The 27,887-nt window shown below is 39.9% G+C and overlaps 1 protein-coding gene and 1 pseudogene across 16 annotated transcripts in view; both read right to left on the minus strand.

The window, feature by feature from the left end:
* The window catches only part of rbfox1 (RNA binding fox-1 homolog 1), a 190,996-nt gene that overhangs the window by 135,433 nt on the left and 27,676 nt on the right, over positions 1–27,887 (minus strand). Inside the window, exons 1-2 of one of the 16 annotated variants that reach the window (XM_088333888.1) lie at positions 19,626–19,647; positions 17,533–17,593 (exon numbers count right to left, since the gene is read on the minus strand). The exons of 12 other annotated variants lie outside the window; for them this stretch is intronic. Coding sequence is in view for 1 of the 4 variants with exons in the window: in XM_088333436.1 (XP_088189562.1) it covers positions 12,659–12,691 (33 nt within the window). In the remaining 3 variants the exon portion in view is untranslated. Of the gene's footprint in view, positions 1–12,658; positions 15,180–17,532; positions 17,594–19,489; positions 19,569–19,625; positions 19,648–27,887 lie in introns of those variants that run through there. 3 more of the 16 variants (XM_088333969.1, XM_088334050.1, XM_088333436.1) reach the window with 3 other exon arrangements.
* LOC148373209 (U2 spliceosomal RNA) lies at positions 23,886–24,045 on the minus strand (annotated as a pseudogene).

Genomic DNA, 27,887 nt, shown 5'->3' on the forward strand with positions numbered 1-27,887 from the left:
GATAGATAGATAGATAGATAGATAGATAGATAGATAGATAGATAGATAGATACTTTATTCATCCCCGTAGGAAAACTCACACTTCCAGCAGTATCTTTGTGTTGAAAATAAAACAATAATAAAGAAAAAGGAATAGAATACATAAATACCCAATGTAACGTGTTGCTATAGAGTATTTAAATAGTGCTACATAATATTCACACTCTAACAGTGTTCATTTTACCTCTGAAAAGTCATGGGCCCTGGGGACTCAAAAATCTATGGGTCCCAACAGAGATCTATGGGTCCCGAAAATTTAGTGTGCTCCCTGCCCTTACAAACTGTCGTATTTTCCCTTACAGAATACAAAAACATCTTTTTTTTTCAAACATGTTTATTTATGTAGTTTAACATGTTATATTGTACATGTGTTTCCTTATATCATATATATTGTTAATGAACATTTTGTTGTGAGACACTGAGTTGCTCGACATGAATGAGGTTTATTATAAAAAAAAAAGTTCAAAAATGAAGTCGCTTGGAGGTTCACTGTAGAAGGAAAAAATACATGCAAATATAATTAAGTAGAATAATAAATTTTCTTATTCAAATTATTAATACATTTTCTGCATTCAATTATTGTTGGTAATATACTGATTAAAAGGGATCACCACAAACCTGTCTTTTTTCATTTTCTCCTTTTATACATTCCTTTTTTTCTTAACTTCTTTATACAACATAATCATTCGTAATATAATGCCTTAGGTGATCCGTTTGAGAGCCGGCTCTCTTTAATGAGTTGAGCCGAAAAAGCCGGTTCTCTAAAAAGAAACTGACTTTCACTACACAACTCGAACTGGAGATCGGCGTGCGGACGAAAACTCGCACCGCGAGACCAAAACAACAATGGCGTATCTGCCTCACAAAAGGTGGAGTGCGGTAAATCTTTGTTAAAAAAAAGTATCGGGTAATAATGCCAATTTTGTGTCAAAAAGGTTGCGTCCCGGGGATGCACGTTGATTTGACACGATGCGTCCCAGGCAAAAATAATGCGTCTAGGACGCGGGGACGCGGGCAAACGAGAACACTGCTGTAATAAAAATAGGGTAATATGCAAATGTGTGCAAAATCAAAACTAACACAAAATTATTACTGTGCAGTAATCCCTTGCTTTACTCGGTTTACTTTGTTTTTCACAAATTTCATTGTGCATTGTGTTTTGCATTTTGATTGGCTAAACATTTGCCCTACCTCTTTTCTGCTTGCGTGTCAATGATGCTGCAGTCTGACTCGTGATGGGTGGGAGGGAGTATCCCTTAACCACTAGAGTTGTAGGGAAAACATTTTCTGTGATGTGTCTTGGGCAAATGCAGCCTGGTGGTGCTGAACCTACAAATTCTCTTTCATTGTTAAGCTGCTCTAAAAGCAACCATGTCAGCAAAATGCTTTGGACCCACAAAAGCCGCAAAAGGCAAAGGAAGATGCTTTCTATGCTTAACAGAGTTAGACTTCTTGATCCGCTTAACTTGCTCTGGAGCCACATGTGGGTCATTATATATATATATATATATATATATATATATATATATATATATATATATATATATATATATATATATATATATATATATATATATATATATATATATATATATATATATATATATATATATATATATGTTATCATCATCTTGTCATATATGATTCTTGTCATCTCCTCAGCATGCTTGTAGTTGCCGCCTCATTGTAAGGCCTCTCACAGGAGTGTTAAGACATTAGTATCACAGTCAACCAGGCAGGATGACATTTCGTAGTACCTGCAGGGGAAAAAGCTCAATTTTTTTCTTGGGATTTCCATAATTGGGCATGCTGACTACATACCTTGGGGCACATCTTGATATGTGTAATTTATGTTGCTATTTTGCTTTGAGTGACTACTCTTAGGTGTTTATTTGTTTTTGTATTTGAGGCACAGTAACCTAAAGACATGTACATAATATTGAATTATATATTGATGTAACTTATTTGAAATCTTTGTTTTTTTTTTTTAAATGAACCATTTCATTTGTATCCTTCTAGTTATTTATTCATATGAATACATAAATAATTTGAAAAAATATATAAAACATAAAGGTACTGGACAAAAAGTCCTCGAGCCTCTAATAGCTCACATTTCAAATGATTTAAACATTATCTACACAACTAGAAATCTGATTTGCCAAAAGAACAAGCACTAACTTACGGGACATAGCTTTCGGGATCTTTTGTAAAGGCCTCCGAGTAGATTTCTGAGCCTAACAATAACCAGCAACTGAAATGTGAATGGTTAAATGCTTGAATATGAAACTGCACACACAGAGTGAAGCGATTATATGAAGCTGGCAGACTGCTTGGAATTATTTATTAAGTATTGATAGGCATAATCAACCAGTTTAGGGTGTCCCCTGCCCACTACCCGAAGATAGCTGGGATGGGCCTCAGCACCCCTGCGACCCTACTGGGTGCAGATAATATATAAATGTATACATGTTTATATATATATATATATATATATATATATATATATATATATATATATATATATATATATATATATATATATATATATATATATATATATATATATATATATATATATATATATATATATATATATATATATATATATATATATATATAATGGATGGATGGACGTATGATGGGCAAAAGTTAATTAACATCACATGATTCAGATATTCTAAGGCCATCAGAGAAGTCCTTATTAATGTAATTTGTTTGAGATCTCCTGCTACTTCTATGATATATGAATTCAGACCATTTCATTTCATTTATGATTCTCCTTTGTCTGAAGGCAGTAAGTCCATTGGCCCAAGATGAGACGTGGCGTCCCAAGCAATGCTGCTATTGTTTGCGAAAGTACTCAAGGATGCTAAGACCATTGGGTATTTAACAATATGAAAGTTGTCGCCCCGAACATTAATTAAATCCAAAACCCCCTCCATTGAATGCTTTCCGTTTTTTTGTCCGCCACGTTGTATGGTTTGTCTATGCCTGGAGATTATCTGATCAATATTTTGTAAGTGGAGGAAGCTGAAAAACGAGCTTCGACAGGTCAAAAAGACAAAGCTGAGCTTCCTGGGAACTAATGCGAGGTGGCCTGAGTTGGAGGACAGCAGTCAAGCAAAGCACTAAAGTAAAAGTAGACATTTCAGACCACGTAGTGCATTTAGCTACGATCCTCGTTTTTCAATATCTATCTATCTATCTATCTATCTATCTATCTATCTATCTATCTATCTATCTATCTATCTATCTATCTATCTATCTATCTATCTATCTATCTATCTATCTATCTATCTATCTATCTATCTATCTATCTATCTATCTCTCTCTCTCTCTCTCTCTCTCTCTCTCTCTCTCTCTCTCTCTCTCTCTCTCTATCTATCTATCTATCTATCTATCTATCTATCTATCTATCTATCTATCTATCTATCTATCTATCTATATACACACACATATATAATATATATATACACACACATATATATATATATATATATATATATATATATATATAAAATATACCAGAGCCATTCCCCTATTGGCATTCAGGAGGGGATTCCCAGCCCCCTCACTCAACCCAACTGATGTGTTGGGACTCATTAGGTGACCAAACCTACCAATTCCAACCCCTAATGCCGAACGCCAAGCAGGGTGGCAATGATTACCAATGGTATAAGTCTTAGGTATGACCCGGCCGAGGCTTGAACAGCAACCTACCAGTCTCGGGGTGGGCACCCTACCCCCAAGGCCACCATGCTGTTTTTTTAGTAATAGAATTGTTTTATTTTTGTGGTATTTCTGTAGTAATATTTTATTGTAGACATAAAAAGGGACAAAGGGGACAAAGATGGCATAAAAAAACACTGTTTTATGAATAGTACTTTATTTACCATTATTTCTATCATCATTGTAGCCTGACCATTTTCTTTTGGTGGTCCAGATGAAAAAGCCTGAGGGCCAAATTTGTCCCACGGGCCGTAGCTTGCCCACCCCTGTGATATTTATTTGTTTATGTATGTATTTATTTATTTATTTATGTATTTAAAAACGTAAACATACGGTGTGTAATATTTAGTGCCTTTTAGTGGTACAAAAAAAACTTCATTCAGTTGAATAAATAAAGGGGTCTGAAATTTCCATCGTAGGTGCATGTGCACTGTGAGAGAGATAAACTAAAAAGAAAAACCAGGAAAACAAGTAAATAGAGAACAAAAAGAAAAAAGTAACAGCTAGGAAAAAGTAAACACAATGAGATTTTTTTGAAGGAATAAAAAAAAATATAGAAAAAAACAGGGAAAAATAAAAAGTTTGTGTTGCATTCAAATAATTTCCAATTATACCAAGTCAATCTTGTTGCCAACATTGTACTTCCACTAAAAAATGTGATTAAATACAGTTCTGTATCGTGCAACCGACTAAATAAGCCCCCCAAAATGTTAGTATTATGCGACAAAAGATACCAGGAAAAAAAAGAAATGGAAATCTTGTGAAAGAATTGTTGTAAAAACAAATAACGTTTGTAGACCGTACAACCTTTGCAATAGTACATTAATCCATTTATTCAAAAGTGAAAAATAATTTTGCATTGCCGGAAACTCAGCAAAATGTAACTTGATGTTAAGTTTTGGACATGTTTGATAATGATTTAGTTGCTCACTGTTGTTTCAAGCTTTGCTCACCGACTTTGTGTGAACGCTTAGACCCGTGGAAAATTAGAGGGAACATTGCTGGGGGCCCTAATTAGACTACCGGTTAAGGGGTTCTCATATGAAGAGGTACAACCTTAGTCATTATTGCTGTGTTGTTACAAATGCAAGCATTGGCATGTGAAGTATATACAACTGCACCAGCTTGATCAAATGAAAGTGACACCAAAGTACTAGATTGCTGACATTGAGGGTTCATTGAACATGAATTAGCATATGCATGCAGTCTGTTCTTATGTGGCTTTACCCATTTTATTCGACAACAAATTTAGACAAAAACTTGTAAATCTAATCTCATGGTTGACATGAATCCTCAAACAAACCGTATCATCTCATACACTGAACTAAAATCATTAGCGTGTTTCTATTTTGTGGTTTGAGGTTGGTTTTGTCAGGATCCACACCATCGTGCTCCAACAGGCAAATGGACGGGACCACAAACCTGTTCCTCATTACCTGAATATGCCTTTAATTTAGACACTCTTATTTCAGGACTGTTTTAACAGCAGAAGCTGTCGCATATCTGCTTGCTATTGATGTCTGTACTTTTGTATTTTTTCCTCTGATAACTGCCGGCAATCGGTTCTGGACTCTCAAAACACTGCCACCCGTTTTTTTATTTAACAATTTAAATTATTCAGTGGCTCTAAGCTTCTCATTAGAGACTGTTTTTTAACTTCACTCAATTGACCAAAACCCATGTGCTCAAAAAGGAAATGTTAAGACCTACCAAGTAGAAATCTCTTGCAGAATGCAGTAACATTTTTCTGTTTGCTTGAATAAATGAGCCAGCTCGGTGGCCTTGGGGGTAAGGGCGCCCGCCCCGAGACTAGGAGGTTGCGGTTCAAGCCTCGACCAAGTCAAACCTAAAACTTACAACATTAGTACTCATTGCCTCCCTACTTGGCGCTCGGCATTAGGGGATGGAATTGGGGGGGGGGTCACCTAATGACTCCCAACACATTAGTTGGGTTGAGCGAGGGGGCTGGGAATCCCCTCCTCTGTATCAATCTCCCAGAAAGAGTCAGAAATGACTCTAGCCACCCCCCCACTAGGGGGATATGGCTCCGGTATATATATATATATATATATATATATATATATATATATATATATACATATTCAATATATGAGAAATAATCAAGAGCCCAAAATGGGCCACAATGCACTCTAAATTGATTTGAAAGTGTGTTATTTTCACCCACAACATAACTGGAGGCTTAATACTTTTTACAATAACATATAGTAATATGTGACGAAATATGCCAGCAAAATTGAATATTTTTGAGGGACGATTACTTATAGGGTCTCTCTGGATGGGCCTGCCTCCCAAATCATTTAAGTTAGGTTAATTGAAGAGTTTAAATTACTTATAGGTGTGAATCCCAGTGTGACTGAATGTCTGTCTGAATGATGGAGCCTGGGCTGTCTGCCTCTCGCCCTTAGTCAGATAGGATTTGCTTCAGCCCCTCAGTGACCCCACGCAGGATGCATAATATGGATGATGAATGGGTTGATTGGACAATTCTTGAAAGTGAAGCTGTCTTTTATGGACGATACCAATTTGGATTTTCCTTAGTATTTGAATATGATGAAACAATTTGTTTTAAGAATCCTACTTTACTCAATTATATCCTACCCAAAAGAAAAAAAAATGTTAAGTTTCCCACTCCTCATTTTCGAATCACAGAGTCTTATCCTAGAAAAAGAAATCAACCAAGTGCGCATCAATCGCAAAACATTGGGCAAATGAATGTCCTGTGTAAGGGGCCGGTCACACAGCCGTTTGCGGCTGAATAACGGCTAAAATTTTGCGTTTTTTTTTTGCCCGTGGTTGCCCGCGATGGAAAATGCGCAAAATTGGCCAACCCGCTGTTCATCGGTGGTATGCCCGCAAAACAGACGCCGGCGACTGTTCCACTTCCTCATCGCGTCATTTCTGCGTCATTTTCTCGTGTGGACCACGGGTATAAAAGCTCCCGAGCCGGTGTTGTGCCCAAATCCGACTCCTACGCAACACCCCCACCCCACCACCCCCTCGCGTGAACGCGCATTCTGCTGCGATCGCTTTTGTTGTAAGCGTGCATTGACGTTGGTGACTTTTTCATCCGCGTTAACAACCGCATTTTGTAGAATACGATCGCACTTTATTGTTTAAATAAACGCGTTATATAGACTAGGATCTCCCAATTGTTATAATTAGCTCGCTTTATAGTTTTAATAAGCGTTTTATATAGAATACGATCGCTTTCGTTGGAAGCGCAGCAGAATGCGCGTTCACGCGAGGGGGGGAGGATTTACCGTTCGATTACGTTCACAACAAAAACAAAGACGGAATGGTTTAAGTTGTATTACATTTCCAACAAATGCAAGACGAAGTGGTTTTGGTTGTATGTTCGCCATTACATTCCCTAAAAGTGAGATAAAACGAGGTAAAAGTGGTTGTAGTAGCGAGGGGATGCAAATCTCGGCAGGGATGCATTTCTCGGATAACACCGGGCTGTAGAAATCATAACCGCTCAAGACACAGTCCCGTGAAGATCAAGATTTCAAGCTATGGCATCATTTTTATTTTATTATCTTGAAAAGAAATGTCAAGAAATAAAAATGGATTAAGACGAGGTCACTACGCTGACGGGGATCCATGTTCACCCCCTTGACGTCTCGAGCACAACTGATGTGTGCTCGGCAAATCGCACTGTATATACGCGGAGAAAGGCTATTACCATGCTCCACCCACGATTACCCGCTGAAATTTCCCGTCCTACCCATGTGTAACCACGCCCTGGCCGCGGCCAGAGCACGTCGTTCCGCGTCATTACCTCGTGTTGACCACGTGTGCGGCACGCGGTTTAACACGTGCTCAAACTTTTGAGCAGCTCAAAAGTTGTGCGCGCGGCCAACCACGTGTGAATTTCCGACCGCGAGTAAAGCACTGCTGTATCTCGTCTATATGGCGGTCTCAAAACGTCCAACAGCGGCCAACAAAATTTCTGGCCGTGGTTCAGCCTTGATACGCTCGTGAAAGGCTGTGTATCCGCGCTCTGAAGAATTGAGCAGCGCAAAACTTTTTCGCGCTGCCATCCGCGCGCGAATTTCCGACCGCGTGTTAAGCACTACTGTATCTCGTCTGCATTGCGATCTCAAAGCGTCCAATAGCGTCCGCCTCACAGGCAGAAATTTCTGGCCGTGATTCAGCCGCAAATGTCTGTGTGACCGGCCCCTAAGTAAAACGTACACTTTGTTTGAATAAAATGCTGGACCATAGTTTGTTGATTTTAGTTCCAAAGAGTTCTGCAAAGTCCTTGCAAAGATTTCAAGGTTTAGTAGTCACTCGAAAGAAGGAAAGAAGACATCGCTGGATTTTGAACTTGCAAAGAGAACAGGGAGAGAAGCCAAACCTCTTATAAAAGATTTTTTTTTTTTTTTAATCTCATAAGTTACAAAAGCAGATCCGCCCTAAGCGAAATGAAAGAAAGGCAAAATAATTGGTAATGATATAAACAGTGCATAATAGTTAGAATAACAAACAACAGTGTGCAAAACGATATAGTTCCTATGCAATCTCCTCTGCAGGTGTCCAATATTGAAAATACAATTAATTTATCAGTTACAATCTCAGATTACATATGCTGGGTTTTACTGAAATAACTTTTTTTTTTAACGTTTAACGTTTTTTTTTTCGTAATACAGAGATCTCTCGGTGTTTGCATTTAATGTAGACCAGAACCACCATGAAAAGTGAAAATCTGTGAAGTAGCGCTACCCCTTCGTAAAACCCCCCTCGGTTAAAATTATGTCAAGTTTACGTCATTACTAGTTTAGAGTATACAACTCCAAACAATAACTACAGACGCTCCCCCTACTTACATTCGGGTTACGAAAAACGGTCGATACGAACATTTTTTACGGGATGTCGAAAAAAAACTTGCTGTAAATTAGATTTTTTACTTTGCATCTTTTTCTGGATACAAGACAGTACTGTAGTGCTTCTTTCCGCTGCTACCGGCGTGTGTTGCTGCGAGAGCTCACCCAGCATCCACCCCGAATAAGCAATCCAGCTTCCTCTTCCCAGTTCGAGTGTAAACATACTATACTGTATTTTTAGTGTGCCAAGAACTGGGACATTTTTATTGTTTAATATCTCGTGCATCCATTCAATATGGTTGGCGTAATGTCTAAATGAGAGGGGAGCCGTTTCATTTGACATGAAAGTGGAATGTGAAAGCTTGATGCTGTTAAAAAAATGGTTGGATTGCTTTTTTTCGGCCACTTTCTACCACTCCAAAAGTAAGTTAAACTTAACTTTATTATCTTTATAGAGCATATTGTTTTATAAATGTTAATTTTTTAGTACCAAACAATACAGGTTGCTTATACGATGATCGTCCGGAACGTATCTCGTTCGCAAGTAGGGCAGCATCTGTGTAGAATATACAAATAATAACACACAACACATAATTGCGGTTGAATGGATGGTTTTATTGTTATTTTACGAAAGTAAAATTAAATTGGAAGGATTCTCTTTTCAGAATAGGAAAGCAATTTAGCATGGTGTGTCCTGTATTCCAGCCAAGTCTCTGTGATGATTAAAATTAAAGTCCCAAATGTATTGGTTTCAAGGTGAGAGCAAAGTTCGTTTGAAAATGTCACAAGATCCTGCAAAAAAGGATGGCAGATGGTGCTGAGCAAGAAGGAGTGCGTGCGCTCTGTAAATAGCTCTGCCCACCTATAGCTCACCCAATCAAATTGCTCTAGATCAGGGGTCGGCAACCTATGACACGCGTGCCAGCAATGGCACGCGAGGGGTTAACCAGTGGCACATGAGCGCACGGCAAAATAAAAATGATTATATTTTTAAAATGCGCATTTTTACCTGAAATTTAGACATTTTCAGTTGTGCGCCGTATTATCAAGAGGCTTGACGCTTGTGCCCCTCCTCCTCAGCTTCGTGTGTCAATGTGCGTTTGCAAGGCGCCTCGCAGAGGAGATATTTGTGTTTTAACCCAGCCAACGAAACACACGCGCGCGATAAATGAATGAATCATGACGGCTCCTCGAGCAAAAACATCTCGTTCTTTCCGGCCAGCGTGGACAGACGAATGAGGCTTTGCGCAAAAAATGACCGTGCTGTTTTGTGCATTATGCCTAGAGAGCGTTTTACCTGGCACAGCAAGTGTTAAACGTCATTACGAGACGAAACATGAACATGAATTCAAGGACAAGTCTGGACAGGCGCAGACATTAAAACGCGCAGTGTCTAGGTACGACAAATAAACACAGACCCTAAGAACCTTTGTCATTGCTAAAAACATCACCACTGAAGCAAGCTATCACATTGCTGACTGCATAGCAAAGCACAGAAAACCATTTACTGATGCCGAATATTTTAAAGAAGTGTGTGTGTGTGTGCGTGTATGCGTGTGCGCTCGCGCGTGCCTTCTGCTTTGCTGCTGTTATTTCAAGTTTTGATATTTTCTGACACAAGATATCATTGATTAATGGTATGGTAGCTGTCCATAGCTCTTGTTTTTTTATTGTAGTTCATTGTTAATGAAGAATGGTTGATTCTGATTAATTCTTGTGGCAAAAAGTTGAAATCATGGCTGGCTACAGGCCTTTCCACTTGTTATTCACATTTGTTTTTTAGTTGATTGATGAACAAGAATAGAAGGAAGATAAATTGGTCGGTTATACCAGTCTTTTTTAACTAGTGTGCCGTGAGACCTTGTCTCATGTGCCGCTGGAATTTGCCCAATTTTATCTTTCAAAAAAATCAGGCCATTATTCAGTATTTTTGCAATCTTCAGATGAGGAACTGTAATAGTCCTCCATATCAGTAGGTGGCAGTAGATTTTTATATACTTTTTATGTACTAATTATCTGCTCTTGAGGTAGAACAGTACGTTTAATAACTTAATTTTTTTAACAAAGCGGTTTAAGATTGCACTTTAAGAGATAAAAAACATAAAGCACATCATTCTTTTTTATTTTAAGTATTATTTTATTCTTTTTATTCACTAATTATCTTCTTATGAGGTAGTACAGTGAAATATTTGGCATAACTTCATTTTCAAACATTTGAGTGTTGACGGTGTGCCTCGGAACTTTTTTATAAATAAAAGCGTACCTTGGTTCAAAAAGGGTTGAAAAACAGTGAGTCATACGATTAAAATGTATATCCATGTTGTATAAAATTACAGCTCTGTTGGATATTAAAAAATGTTGTGCGAGTCATGAATCTTGGTGTGGCACACTGATTTACGAGGAAATTTGAAAGTGGCACTCCACACCGAAAAGGTTGCTGACCCCTGCTCTAGATGCTTTGCTAGTGCTTATGGGTAAAAGTTATTTTTTGGATGAAGATTGTTTTGTTGTTTTTCATCATAAAGTGTGCAAACACCAAACATTGATTGTTTATTGAGCTTCTATATAAAGGATTATTTATTAATTTACAGCCAACAGGGTTGGTTGGTGTGACACTTTGTTTATAAACTGTAATTGAAATTGTGTCATATATACTGGACCGACCTTGAAGCCGAGTTGCGCAGTCTTGGCTTTGCGTGTTTGCAAATTGGCACTGTTGTTTTAATTGTGTTAAATGACTGCCATCGTCATATTTCGTCTCTGAACCATTTGTACTAAGGAAAGAGCCATATACACCTTGCGGGCCATAAGTTCCTGACCGCTGCAGTAAAATATGGAAGATGAAAGTGTTAATTGACACACAAACATAAACAGTGAGTCATGTGTGCAAGTGTGTATGTGCTCAAAAGCGCCAGAAGTGAAGACAGATGGGGAACAGGGACAGCCACTCTAAGGCTGCGTCCCATTCTTCTCACTTTCCCTCGCTATTTACCCTAGTCACTCGGTTTTCCGCGTGCATGTGCAAATGGGATGTGTCCCAATTCTCTCAAAACCGAGGGAGATGTGCCCTTCAACCCACAAAATAACCACTTCAGATAGAGGGAGGTCAGAGCTGACTTGAAACGAAGTGATTTCCCAGAAGACCTTGCGAATTCTCAATATTACCAAATATGGCTATAAAGGAACCGCACAAATGTAGGTAATTTTCCACAACTATGCATCTATTTGCAATGAAATATATTGAGATATCTTAGTTAGGCATAAATGCAATAGAAAATCGTATTTTCGCGTTAAAACATGAACATTGCAAAATCGTTACTTTTCACAGTGCGCAAATCTACCGAGGGAGCCGCAAAAAAAACCTCTTCACACTCCAAACCGTAGAGTAGGATAACTGCAAAAAAAATCACGGTTCAGCCTATCCCTGTTTTTATCTTAAACGGCATGACTCCCTTTACATCTACATGGCCAGTCGCTTAAGCAGCATAGTCACAATAACGTTCTGAATATATGCGCTTGTTTACTGCACACACATTTCGGGTGTCCTGTTTTATTTACAATATGCTTTCATGTGAGATCATAATGCATTAGTTTTCATCATGCGTCATGAGTAATGTCTCAGTATTTCACGTGGAAATACAGATGAAACTAATAACTATCACATAGTCCACTGTCTTCTCTGTCAAAACATATTAAACAAACTAATTACCTTCTCAAAATGTTGTCCAGATGTGGAGACAATTCTAAAGCATATGTGATGCTGACCAATAGAAGGCTCTTACAGCCATAAGAATAACATGTCAGGTTTGTGTATCTATTCACTATCAAATAATTATCCTGAACACATCCTATAATTGCCTGTCTCACATCAAGTTGCATCGGCCTGTTAAGTGAGCAACTTGTGTCTAATGTGGTCATGCGGGCTAATGTTTCAAAGACTGTGGCGCAAACCAAAGCCCTGATCAAATTTAGGGCAGAAAATGATGAGCAGTTCACAAAGAAAAAGTTCACCACAAAACAACTGTGGGAGTGAGTAGTCTAACCTGCAGTTTTGCAATCTCTTTGTGACAATCCATTAACCCACTCTAATGTCATTGGACAGCTTTCGAAGCAATCGGCCTGGAGGGGAGAATCACAGGACAACAGGCAGCAAAAACATGGGAAAACTTAAAACTGAAATAAGAGGTAATGCAAAATTAAATTTGATCCACATCATCCTAACCTGTGAGCTGTCGATATGTATATGCTGTTTCAAATATGAGCACAATATATCATGTGTCATGTTACTCTGAATGTTGTGATTGCAGAACTTAAAAATACCCAAAATTGAATCAGGCACTTGTAACGGAGAACATACGGCATCAAACTGGAATTATGAGGCAATGCATGTGGTTCTCGGTGGTTGGCCGTCTCTTGATCTACCAGTATTGGTTGAGTCATTCACCCCACCTGAACCCACAGAACCACCAATGGTAAGTTGAGAGGAGCAGGAACTGAACCCACCAGTAACGTTTTCTTTATGTACAGCACCCTATACACAGTTGTTTTTGTACAATACACCGGCATTAAGTAATTATTCTTGTTTTTTCCTAAAGGCCAATATAGAACGTCCCGTGGAAGAGCTGGCCACCATCACAGCGACCACACCATCCACACCACCAGGCTCGTCGGCATCTTCCACTCCGGCACCAAACCCTAAATCACCCAGAAAAAAAAGGAAGCACAATACACTCCTTGACTTTGTATTAGAGGAGTCTGCCAGAGTGCAGAAAAGAACTCAAGACACTGAGGCTGAAACTAAGCGGTTCCTGATCATTTTTGGGAAGCTCGTGGACTAATTGCCAGAACAGTGACATCTCTGCAATGTATCCCTTTGTTTTATAAAAGGAAAATATTTTTTTTTATTAAGAACTCAATGGAGTTCCAGTTTGTGTTTTACAGTTTTATGGACGTATTGGTATATTTTTGTTACATTTTGTGACACATTATTAATTTACTCTGATGTATTTCGGACCAATGTGAGTTTGTTTTTCTGAAAGTAAATTATTATTTAACCCAGGTGTTACTCAAAATAAAGACGTATAATGAATAGTAGTTGTACTTAGAGAAACAAAATACCAAATACACATGACGCACAGGTCAAGTATGTACATTAACTTGTGTAGAACTCAGGACAAATAGTGAATGCTATAGTAATAACTAATAGGGATCAAAAATAAGAGAGGAACAGAACGTTTTAAAGTTGATCCAACCATATAATGCTGGGCTTGCGCTTTGTTACATCAGTGAGGCAAGTCAATCTCTTCTGGCTTTTTCAGAGGTTTCATTGGGGTTAGGAAGTTCTGGAATTGGCAGCTGTAGGTCCATATTGTCCTCTGATACATCCTGATATGGGTCTTGGATGTCCCCGTTGTCTATGCAAACATAATGCAGAAAAGCACAGGATGCAAATGTGGGTCTGACTTCTATTGCCTGAAACATGGCTTTAGGCAATTTCTTCCATATTAACTGTGCAACCAAGTGGACAATTCTGTGTACGGTGGACCTGAGAACACTGAAGACCCGTGACACCACACCGTAGGCCAGCTAGTACACGTAGATCAGGACCTCAAGCCATGGTGCCGTTCCCTCTTCAGCAGCTCCTGCAGGGCCCACATGGCCTTCTTGCTAAGCCTGAAGTCCTGGATGAGTTCTGACTCCACATCAAACCATAAGCACAGGATAGGAACATTCCGGTCCAACCTGTCCACGCTTATGGGACGGCCACTCTGAAACACTATAGATAAGATAAACAATTTAGACTTAAACGTGGGCAAAGAAAAGAAAAAGACTTTTTACAGTGACGTATCATGAAAAAAAATGTAATGAAATGAAATGATCTGCATTTATATAGCGCTTTTTCAAGTCAATGACTTCCCAAAGCGCTTTACAATGTGCTCCACATTTCCCATGCAGCCATGTAAGGCGCTAACCTGCTTATTGGGGGTATTAGGGGTTAAGTGTCTTACCCAAGGACACTTCGACATGTAACACGGACAAGCCGGGATTCGAACTGGGATCCCTTGATCCCAAGACGAGCGCTCTACCTCCTGAGCTACTGCCGCCCCAAAAATGATCTTTTTTTAAATATTTAATTACAACTCTTTTGAATTAGATTACTTATGAACAAAGGTGTCTGGGTGCTACAGAAATGGTTTGGTAACGATATTATATCAGCCTAAGGGTCAGGTGGACTGATAATCCGAAATTTTTGTTTGACACAGTGGCGAAACTTACCAGACAACAACTTAACCCAAATGGTTGCACTTATTCTGCTAATGACATTATGGAATTTTTTAATAAAAAGATTCAACTAATCAGGAATGAAATTTTAAAAGAACACTCTGGTGGACTTGCTAACACGAGGTGGTGTATCCCTGGATTTTCACAAAGAAAAGTTTTCCATCTGCCGCAGGGATGTCGAATTTTTGGACTGGCGTGAAGTCATCCACTTCGCTACAAGCACCCCTAGGGCATCATGTTCATCTGTTAATAAACAACGGGGTAGACTGCTGGAAGTGTGAATTTCCCTACGGGGATGAATAAAGTATCTATCTATCTATCTATCTATCTATCTATCTATCTATCTATCTATCTATCTATCTATCTATCTATCTATCTATCTATCTATCTATCTATCTATCTATCTATCTATCTATCTATCTATCTATCTATCTATCTATCTATCTATCTATCTGTTTCCTCCTCCTATATCAAAGATGTGGAGGTGCTAGGTATGGACTGTGTCAGCGGTTGTTCAGAAACATTCTCCAGTTTCAATGATTTGTCCCTTGATAAACTAACACGGATGGTCAGTAGGGCCAAACAAACTACGTGCCTGCTTGATCCGTTTCCAGCTTCACTGGTGAAGGATCTGTTTGGGATCTTAGGACCATCAGTTTTAAATATTATTAATATATCGCTATCCTCGGGTATTGTTCCTGTAGCCTTCAAGTCTGCCGTCATTAAACCCACGCTTAAGCGACCTAACCTTGACCCAGAAAGCCTAGGTAATTATAGGCCAGTGTCAAATCTGCCATTTTTTGCGAAAGTACTTGAAAAGGTCGTTGCACAGCAGCTAAATGACTTCATGTCAGAAAATAACCTTTTTGAAACTGTCCAGTCAGCATTTAGGGCAAATCATTCTACTGAGACAGCCCTTGCTAAAGTAACCAATGATCTCCTTTTAACAATAGATTCTGGTGCCTCATCAATGTTACTGCTGCTGGATCTCAGCGCTGCTTTTGATACGGCCGACCACAACATATCATTGGTTCGTCTAGAACGCATTGATATCTCAGGAACTGTACTCTCGTGGTTTAGGTCCTACCTGTCAGACAGGATGCAATGTGTTAACTATGGCAATCTGACCTCTAAACAATCTAATGTCCCTTGTGGTGTTCCTCAAGGCTCTGTACTTGGCCCCCTTCTTTTTAGTATTTATATGAGCCCGCTTGGTGACATTATCCGCAAGTATATTAGTTTCCATTGCTATGCAGATGACACTCAACTGTATGTGCCACTGGAAAAAACTGGACATTTAAGTTTTAGAAATCTGGAGGCTTGCCTTACTGAGATTCAAAGATGGATGTCAAATAATTTTTTATGCCTTAACCCAGAAAAAACTGAAATGTTGATTATTGGTCCAGCTCACTGTCGTCAGTTGTTTTCAAACACTACCCTGAACCTAGACAAATGTAATATCACCCATAGTGACTCGGTCAAAAATCTAGGTGTTATATTTGATCCTAATCTGTCGTTTCAGTTACACGTGAAAAATATTACTAGAATAGCTTTCTACCACCTCCGTAATATTGCGAGGATTCGTTCGATGCTGTCCCAATCAGATGCAGAGATTTTAATTCATGCGTTTATTACTTCTCGGCTTGATTACTGTAATGTATTGCTTTCTGGTCTCCCGATGTCTAGCATTAAAAGTTTGCAGCTGGTTCAGAATGCGGCAGCTAGACTTTTGACTAAGACCAAAAAGTTTGAGCATATTACTCCTGTATTGGCCAACTTGCACTGGCTCCCAGTCCACTTAAGATGTGACTTTAAGGTTCTCTTATTAACATATAAATGTTTGCATGGGCTTGCACCCTCTTATCTCTCCGATTTGATTTCCCCCTATGTTCCTGCACGGAGTCTGCGCTCGGAAAATGCCGGTCTACTTGTGACTCAGAGAGCCAAGAAGTCTGCGGGCTCGAGAGCGTTCTCCATCCGGGCCCCGGTGTTATGGAACGCCCTGCCTCTGGAGATAAGATCTGCAACCTCAACGGAAGTTTTTAAATCGAGGCTTAAGACACACTTCTATTCCAAAGCATATGATTGATGCCCACCTCATATTCTGTTTTGTCCTGTCTTTTTCCGACGCCTGCCTGGCTGATACGAAGGAGAAGGATGATTTGGGATGGGTCAGCGGACCGGCGTCCGACCTGCAGCATGTCAACCCCTGCATTTACCAGCTGGCAGAGACGGGAGGCAGCGTCGTGGCCGTCATAGACTTTCTGGACTGGTTTGCAGGCTGGGGGCGTCGTTGATGTCATGCATTTTCAACATCTTACCTTATGTTTACTATTATGTGTACAGTAATGCTAATTGTAATTCACCCTGGTCAATCCTGGAAGGGGGATTACCACATGTAAGGTCCTTTCTCAAGGTTTCTCTTTTCTCCTCACACTGAGGTTATTGAGTTTTCCTTGCCCGCATGCTGGTTTAAGATCAGGTAATTGTGTAATTTTGTAACTGTAATCCTGTGCAGTCCTTTGAGACATTTTTGTGATTAAGGGCTATATAAATAAATTTGACTTGACTTGACTTGCACGTTAACCCTTACTGTATTCGAACGAACGGGTAATTTTTTAATGAGTTGACGTACCTTGTAAAGATGAATCAGCGCTACATAGCGCCGAAGTCGTCTTCAGTATAGCGCATTTCTCCTTCGTTGATTGGAGACACGGAAAAGTTGATGAGCTTCCAGGCGATCAGTAATAACACAGCTGCAGCGGGCATTTTCAATGTTGCACGGACTCTCCAACTGCTACACCACAGGTTGACACCCGAGTTGTTTACATGTGACGTAGGCAAATACGTCACTGAGGTCTACAGCCAATTACAGCCATCTACTGGAATGGGGTGAAACCTTGCAAGTGCCGTCCAATTTCTTGGGCGACAATGTTCACTTGCACTACTCTCACTGATCCTTGCACTAATCAACATGTTCGTAGTGCAACCTTGCAAGTGCCATCCAATTTCTTAGGCGACAATGTTCGCTTGCACTCCTTTCACTGATTAATATTTCGTAGTGCCTTGTTTAGTCGTAGTATGCAACTGTCCTTTTGGGCACAACCTGTAGTGGGTGATGATGGATCATAGTACAATGCCACACAAATAAATGCCAGCTGCCGTTAATCACAAGGGAAGAAAAAATGCAATGGCAAAGCGAAGCCACCAGAGGCCAAACTCATCCTTCATAAAACTATTAATTCATCCACACATTGCACAGCATGCCACACACGCACACACAAAGATGACTATTTATCGGGATTGTGTTCATTTTCCGCTCACAGTTTTTCCCCTCTGTTTGCTACGTGGTTCAGCTAGATTTAAGACACTCATCTACATAATTAGCATGTTGCTAGTCTTTTCCCTGCCTCTTTTGTTGAGGTAATTATTGTGTTTCCACTGTGTGTTGTTTATAAAACCTTATTATGGAAACACAATAAAATGTGGCCGTTTGAGAAGTTAATCATTCTTGCTCTCACATATAACAGCATACTCACACATACCAACTGTACCGAGGAATACAGTCAATGCTGTCGCAGCAGAGCATCCGCAAAATGAACTATCCACAGGACCTGGTATTCCCAGGCGGTTTCCCATTTAAATACTAACCAGGCCCAACACTGCTTGGTCATGCCTGTCCCGTCATGTAGTCTTGTACATTCTCATGTATTTCATCTTTTAGCCTGTCATTAACTTTGTCACGTATTTTGTCACAACAAAATGTTTTTGAAATTAGGGAGCAGTTCAGACTAGCTAAGCTGTTCACCTAATTGTTAATTGTAACTGCAGTGCCTTTCTTCAGCACTGATCAACTAATAGGTGAAAAGCTCAGCCTGTTGGACACGTTTGACAAAATACACAACAAAATAAAAGACAAAATACATGACAATATTAATACATAAATTAATAAATGACAAAACAAATGAGAAAATCCGTGTATCAATGAATAAATTGCATGATTTGTGTGTTCATTTGTTTACACGGCAACTGTGTGTAGGTATCTATTAATGTATTTATTTATACGTATGGCAGGATCGTTTCTCCATATAATTCCACCCCTGATTAAACATCAACTAAAGCACCTATCTGTGCAAGCTATAAATTATGGCACCTCATGGCTCGATATAGAGTTATAGAGTTCAGAAATTGATAGACCACTCTCTCGGGAAATAAATAAGACTCAACTGTTGTAATATGATTACAGTATTATGACATGATATCATTTGAATTAAAAACAGCAACACCAGTGCTGGGCCATTAACATAAATACCATTAAATCTGTGTTTTGCATGAGGCCAGAAATGACATAAAAAGGGTGCATTGCATTTGACTGATGTGCAGTAAAGATGGGTTGTCATGGTTTGCAGAAATGTACACAGAACTGACAGCATGTCAGTTTATTCTTTTCTTGACTGTTTAGAATATATTTCAAGCAGGACAGAAAGTTGAGCGTGCTTCAAGTTATAATAATATTATGTCAAACGATGTGTTTCAAAGTAGTGGTTGGCTGATCGATCCGAATGTCGATATTATCGATACTAAGCAATCACCTGGGTAGGATCGATACGATTTTCCTGGGGCTGCTTCTATATGTGGATAGCGCAGTCCTTCTCACTCTCAGACAGCCCATTCAGCCACTCTTTAAGTTCATGCCCATTTGTGTAACTGGCAGGCATCGATCCCTACCTGGTATGCTGCTGCATCTCACCTGCAAGGCAGAGGACACAACCAAATTTACGCGCACACCTGTTGTCAGAAGCTAAAAATAACAGGGACAAACGGAAGCACAATGGACAGTGCCAGGTGTCATGTACAGGTTTTGTACACATTTTTTCAAATTCAAAGTACTTTTTCAGATCTTGCAAAGCCAATTTTCCAATTGCTCCTGTACCATTAAAAGAAGTTTGGGGTGAATCATGTATTTTGCATTGACCACAAAAATATCAGCAATTTTGAATCTTGCGTTTGCATTTATCAAGACATGTTTTTTAGAAGAAAATCGCTGATATATTTGTCGATCAGAGCAATACGTGTAAATATTTTTGAGACAAATATCTCCCTATATACAGTAGGTATTTGGGTAAAAATGAAATAAGTTGTCAGAACCAGAACAGATGGTAGACCCAAACCAAAAGGTTTCACACAAAGCTTTATTGGAGAATCAAGGAAGTCAGGTGCAGGGAAACAAACAACAGCGATCCGGTGCACGATGGACAGAACGGGTCAAGTAGCTGGAGACGGTCGGGAAGTCAGGGACAGACGAGCAGGATACAAGTGAGGACGGGACAGACGGGAGCCAGAATCAAATAGTGCTTGCCTGGCATATGCGGGGGTTCGCTGACGAAATGACAAGGAGTGAATGGTAGCGTTGAGTTTAAATAGGAACGGAACCAATCAGGCAACGAGCAACAGCTAGCGCCGAACGAGCGGGAACAGGTTAGGGCAATGGGTAATCGTGACATATGTATCTTACATCTTCAGTTGCAGGAATTTCTTCCCATTACAGTGTATCACTGTGAACTGCTACACACATTTTTTTGCATGCCTCATAATTGATACGTGATCCTTGCACTAATCAACATTTCGTAGTGCCTTGTTTAGGCTTAGCATGCACCTTTCCTTTTGGGCACAACCTGTAGTGGGTGATGATGGATCATAGTACAATGCCATACAAACAAATGCCAAGAAACGCAATGGCAAAGCGAAGCCACCAGAGAACAGTTTCGGGGGCATTTATAAGCAGATTTGTTGAGAAACATGGCAACCATTTCAAGCATTTAAGAGCACTTCACCCAAAATTCTAGCAACTTTCAATCCTTGAAAACACAGCTTAAAAAAAATCAAGCATTTTCAAGGACTTCAAGCACCCGTACAAACCTTTTATTTGTGAGGTAAAGTGGACCGCTACTTTGTAAAATCTACAGAAACACTTGTTTGTTTGATTACTATAATGCACTACTCTCCGATCTCCCGAAGTCCAAAATCAGGAGCCTTAAGCTGGTACAAAATGCTGCAGCGAGACTTTAAACTTGGGGCAGCAGTAGCTCAGGAGGTAGAGCGCTCGTCTTGGGATCAAGGGATCCCAGTTCGATTCCCGGCTCGTCCGTGTTACATGCTGAAGTGTCCTTGGGTAAGACACTGAACCCCCAATACCCCCAATAAGCAGGTTAGCGCCTTACATGGCTGCACAGATCACGGCCGCTATTGGGAAATGTGAAGCACAATGTAAAGCGCTTTGGGAAGTCATTGACTTGAAAAGCGCTATATAAATGCAGATCATTTCATTTCATTATCAAACTTTGGCACAGACTCCACTGAGCAAGAGAGAGAAGAAAGTTTCTTGCACTGTGTGCAGAGATACGCCCACCTCTACCTCTACCTCTGTTACCTCAATTTGCTCTGGTGTTTTGCTGGTGCGTTTGCAGGTACAGTATTTGCCATTATTTCTGTGAGTCTTCATCATGAAGTATCTCAAAAGTGAACATATATATGGTTCAATGAGCTTACATTTAAAGGGTGTCTTAGCAACCTATTGCCAAAACGGGTTAAGTAGGTATGAGATCCTGACCGTAAACTAGTTGATAATGTGCCCTATATGTACTAAACCAAAATTGAATAAACTCAAAGCATAGTCAATGTTGTCCTGGCTTGCATGTACCATCATCGAACTTAAATCACTCCTCTGTGGAACGCCACAGAGAAATTTGATGTTCGTGTCATATGTACTCATAAAAAAAGCCAGTTTGGCTTGCGGACCATATGTTCCCTACCCCTGGTGTACTGTTATGAACCATAATAGGCCATGTCAGACAAACTGTGATGGAGTTACACATGGAATTGTTTTGGTAAACTCCATAATTATTTGAAAATCTCAGAAGAAAACAGAGGCAGGTAATTATAGTGGGTGTAAGCTGCGCACACAGGACAGTCGGAAATTCCGCTTCAAGGAAAATTATCTTTGAGTAGGTGAAGTGTGTGTGCATATGTGTGCTACTCCTTTCCAAAAGTGCTTGTATCGGCAGGTTCACCCTTGGAGCCTCTCAAATCAAATGACCAAGAATAATGTGCAGAAAACTGCTTAGCTCGGCAGGACATTACACACACACACACCACGCCTGCAGATGCATCCACACCGATTTGCTTTTCTTTTTCCTTTTCCGATTTTTCTTTTCTTCTCTTTCGAGGCTTTAGTTATTTTTCTACTATTGTTGATACCCTGTCTTGGTTTCTGGTTATATTCAGATCTCTTGCATTGAACTCCTCGTTAGCAGTGTTTGGCGCATTGTTAAAAAAAGGAATTAGTTGCAGTTACTAGTTACCACATTTGAAAAGTAATTGTCTTACACCCAAAAGTCGCATTACTCTGAAAGTAACTATCTAGTTACAAATTACCGTGTATATACTCGCACGGAAGCCAAGCCCCTAAAACTTTCGATTTGAAATGCATAAAAAAACACATATAATTATTTATTGCATCAAGGCTTTTTGACTTTGTTAGGAACGTCTATCTCAACAAAATAACACCAAAACAAAAAAAATATTAATATAATAATTGAAATTGTAACATTTGTATTGTTGGGGATTATAAAGCACTAACTATTGGCAAAACTAAAACCATAAGTAGACTGTCAGTTATAGTGACAACGAGCCCTCCCACGCATGTGTACAATCTTTAGGATTTATTTTATAGTTGTAAATTTGGGTTGCATAAGAGTATATACAGTAATATCTTGGATAGGGGAAAATTACGCATTCTCGTACTCTGTGCTTGAGACGGCGCAATTGTAGCTGTTTTGGGTTGTATTCTGTTGTAAATATAAACACACTAACCCTCCTTAAGGGGCCGGTCACACAGACATTTGCGGCTGAATCACGGCTAAAATTTTGCGGGTTTTTTTAGCCCGTGGTTGAAAATGCGCAAAATTTGACAACCCGCCGTTCGTCTGTGGTATGGCCGGAAAAAAGACGCCGGCGACTGTTCCGCTTCCTCATCGCGTCATTTTTGCGTCATTTTCTCGTGTGGACCACGGGTATAAAAGCTCCCGAGCCGGTGTTGTGCCCAAATCCGACTCCTACGCAACACAACCCCCCAACACACACCCTCGCGTGAACGCGCATTCTGCTGCGATCGCTTTTGACCTTTTCATCCGCGTTAACAAACGCATCTTGTAAAATACGATCGCACTTTATTGTTTAAATAAACGCGTTATATTGACTAGGATCTCCCAATTATTATAATTAGCTCGCTTTACTGTTTTAATAAGCGTTTCATATGGAATACGATCGCTTTTGATGGAAGCGCAGCAGAATGCGCGTTCACGCGAGGGGGGGAGGATTTACCGTCCGATTACGTTCACAACAAAAACAAAGATGGAATGGATTATGTTACATTCCCAACAAATGAAGGCGAAGTGGTTTTGGTCATATGTTCGCCATTACATTCCCTAAAAGTGTTATAAAACGAGGTTAAAGTGGTTGGAAAACCGAGGAGATGCAAATCTCGGCAGGGATGCATTTCTCGGGCTGTAGATTTCATAAACGCTCTAGACACAGTCCCGTGAAAATCAAGAATTCAAGCTATGGCATCATTTTTATTTTATTATCCCGATAAGAACTGCCAGGAAATAGATATGGGTCAAGACGATATCACTACACTGACGGGGAGGGGGGAGGGGTTTGTTGATTGTATTTATTCTATTTTTTTTACTCATTATCTATTAACGATCAGTTCATAGTACGTTACAAAGCTTAGGAGCCGGGACTCTTACTCTCGGCCAAAAGGGGGTTTTGGGGTTTTTAAGGGTTATTGATCTATCTTCGTTATTCATTATCCATTATCCGTTATCGGTCAGTTCATAATACGCTACAAAGCCTAGGAGCCGGGACACTTACTCTCAGCCAAAAGGCCAAGCTAAGGTCCTAGCCCTAAAGCCTTGCTGCGATCATTGCGAATGCACCGTTCCCGGAGGTACTGCAATACCGGGCCGATGCGTGGAGTGGACAGAGCAAGCTCATATTCCATCTCCAAAATGCAAAAATCAAAGAGGCCAAGCTAAGGACCTAGCATCAAAAGGCCAAGCAAGGCCAAGAAGGCCAAGCTAAGGACCTAGCATCAAGGCCAAGCTAAGGACTTGGCATCAAAGCCTTGCTGCGACCATTGAGAATGCACCGAAAGATTTATTCGAAATGAAGAGAAACTACGCTGACGGTGATCCATGTTCACCCCCTTGACGTCACGAGCACAACTGTGTGCTCGGCAAATCGCGCTGTATATACGCGGAGAAAGGCGTTTGACTGTCACACGCGTAACACGCTAATTTCACGTAATAACACCGCGATACAGGCGCAGAACATGCTATTACCATGCTCCACCCACGATTACCCGCTGAAATTTCCCGTCCTACCCATGTGTAACTACGCCCTGGCCGCGGCCAGAGCATGTCGTTCCGCGTCATTTCCGCGTCATTTCCTCGTGTTGACCACGTGTGCGGCACGCGGTTTAACACGTGCTCAAACTTTTGAGCAGCTCAAAAGTTTTGAACGGGGCCAACCACGTGAAAATTTCCGACCGCGAGTAAAGCACTGCTCTATCTCGTCTATATGGCGGTCCCAAAACGTCCAACAGCGCCCAACGACATCTGCTTCACGGCCAGAAGCTTACGACCGTTGTCCAGCCTCGATAAACTCGTGAAAGGCTGTGTTCCCGCGCTCTCAAGAATTGAACAGCGCCAAACTTTTTTGTGCTGCCACCCGCGCGCGAATTTCCAACCTCGTGTTATGCACTGCCGTATCTCGTCTGATTGGCGATCTCAATGCGTCCTATAGCGTCCGCCTCAAAGGCAGAAATTTCTGGCCGTGATTCAGCCGCAAATGTCTGTGTGACCGGCCCCTAAGGGTTGTATTAAGCGTACTGGCAAAATGAGGGTTATATTTCATTTCTTGAGCGGAGGATGAATCGTCATAAGTATAGAACACATTGTAATTAGTGGCCTGCTTTCAAAAAGTAGCTGAGTATTCCACCTTGTTTTAACGACAGCTGAGTTACAAAATGTTACGTTAACGCGTTACAGTACTTCAGTGGTGGGCTGTCAGGGGCTGCTAGGCCTTTTTCTGCTGGCCTAAAACATATTTTAATCATGGGATTTTAATTCTACTTTGTCTATAAATACCTATTAAATTAGTCCAAATTGTCAGCTTCCTTACATTGCTTTTCTTGTGGTTGCGCTGCTTTCAGATGTGTTCTTTCTTGTTTAAGCATTTAACCAATCACAATTCAGCCGTCACTTGTTGTCAGAGTGAGATATCTACCCAGAACCCTTCAGAATCAGTTCTGCAGGCTCTTAGGCATAACATAGTGGTTGGTTTAGCCGATCGGATTCTGAATTGGTGAGCCTGTTAGTGACCAACCTGTTAGTGGGCCTTGGGAAACGTCACCAGTTTCACAAACCATGATTGGCTACTGGGTGGTAACGGAGTGTCACGACGAAAAAGTGACAGAAAAAAATCCCTGTGTCCACTCCCTCTGTTGAACAGACATGGTCAGCCCTAAATCGAATAAAAACTTATGCCAGAAATATGACAGGACAGGCTTGACTTTCAGCATTAGCTTCGATGGAAAATAACTTCTTGTTGGAATCCAAGCACATGTTTTTAGTAAACTGTTGGTCTCTTCCTTGATAAGAGTGCAATTTTATCAGTTAAAAAGGTACTTTTTTAATATATGTCATAGTTGTGTCTGCAGTCAATGTTTTATCGCCATAACAAAGTTATTAGGGGTTGGATTGATTCAGGCATTGCACTACTAAATATCTAGGTGTGAAATACACGCTATGCTACTGCAGTACTCTTTATGAAGAAAAGTAATTGTATTCCAGCGATTTACTCACAACACTGACCATGAGTGATGGGTTTGTAAACAACTAAACGGAAGGGAGCATCTTTAACCAGCTGCAAATCTTATTCTTTATTGAAGGTAATTTGATACCATACATTCCTACAAATACTTCATACATTTACAAAGAAGAAACTGCATGTGTGTGAGTAGGAGCATGCAACCTGGTCCTGGGCCATTGAATAGCACAGTGCAGCATTGTGGATGTTGTATAACAAATAGGAGCTGTCAGCCCAAGCGGGGGAGCGCGAGAGACAGGGCAGATGATTGATGACTACAGTGTGAGTGTATGTGTGTTTCTCCCCTGATCAACAACCACTTCCCTAACATATGCACACAAACCTTGCACCTAACACAAATGCTGATATCGGTACGTTTTCAATTTATAACCAAGAAGTCAAAGAAATACATTTTTGGGATTATGCTGATTTGCTTTTTGGATTCCATAAACTAGAAAATGTATTAATATATATGAATGTATATTTATGTATGTATTATCTTCTATATTAATGTTGTGAAACCTTGTATGCAATTCATGGTAATACATGTATATATATATATATATATGTATATATATATATATATATATATATATATATATATATATATATATATATATATATATATATATATATATATATATATATATATATATATATATATATGTGTGTGTATGTATATATATTAGGGTGTGACCCAATGGTTTTCACTGGTTAAAAAAGGATAATTTGTGCAAGAGTGTTTATAGATAAGAAGATAGATACCAAGCAAGGACAGTCACAGCAACCTAGTGGGTCAGCTTATGTCTAATATCTGTGAGGCTTGATCAAACACGAGTATTTAAAAAAATACATGTTCATATTATAGATGATGTATTTTTTTGTTTTTCATACATATTCTTTTTTTTTTAATGAATAGGTTTACTTACAACTGGGGAGGGAACTAAATAACAGACAAATGTCCCACTAAACCTATTTGAGTCTGTTGGAATTAACTTCCAAATTCATTCAAATAACTTTGTAAATATGTTGCACAATGCACACTTCTGTAGGTTGCCCTCCTCACAGGTTATAAATAGATTCATTCAAAAATGTAACTTGTTAATATATGGAAAAATTGCATGATTTGCTCTAGCGGTGTTATTGTAATAACACATTTTTGTGGAAGGCAATGGCGGATTAGGAATGCATGGGCTTTCTACATTGTAATTAATCAGACAGAGTAAATTAGCGCACACTTTCTACTCAACATTGACACCTACACGCATTGTAGTTAGGAGAAATCAATCAGTGACAGCGCTAGCCCGAACCTGTCAGTCTGCCTTTTTGTATGTTTATTATCTTTCTCTGTGTCTGTCACACAGTATTCACTGTGATAGTGGGTTAAGCTCCTTTGGGTTAATTAGACTTTAATTTGTGACTAATTTGTTAGATGTGGGCCCCACACTATACTAAATGAGCTGCATGTGCGTGTATCAGGCCACTAGTTTTCCTTTTTTAGACCTACTACCAACTCATCATCCACTTTATCGCAATAGTACTTTTCACGGTTTCGATACTTTACAGATTTTCATCGTGCAACGATGTGCTTGTCCTCTGCAGCAAAAAAACATACTGCAAATGCTATCAAGGATCAGACTGCCATGGGTTCTGTGAGTTTTTGTGTGTTGTGTGGCCGTGATTGTCTGTGTGCGCGACTGTGATAGATTGATGTATCCTGTCTGTCAAAGAGCAGGGCGGGCGCACAGGTCAATGGGTCCATACGAAACAGACTGCGAAGCACGGCCACAGCTAATATTTTAGTAGCTAGTTATATTGAAAAAATATTAATCAATTAAAACTGACCAAGAGGTAAGACACAAGAGCGCAAAGATAACCACCAGGTGCTCCATGGACTGTTATCAGGTCTCGGAGGAGACTGAAGAGGCGTCGGAAGAGCAAGCAAAAGCATTGCTGCAGGTCCGACCTGCAGCCAGGCTACCAAAAACCTCTCAAAGGCTACCATTGCGGAGCCTGTATCTCACTAACGCCAGATCCGTTACCCATGAAACAGATGAC

The sequence above is a fragment of the Urocampus carinirostris genome, chromosome 1, assembly GCF_059441175.1.
Source record: "Urocampus carinirostris isolate Australia breed hairy pipefish chromosome 1, RoL_Ucar_1.0, whole genome shotgun sequence".
NCBI lineage: Eukaryota > Metazoa > Chordata > Actinopteri > Syngnathiformes > Syngnathidae > Urocampus > Urocampus carinirostris.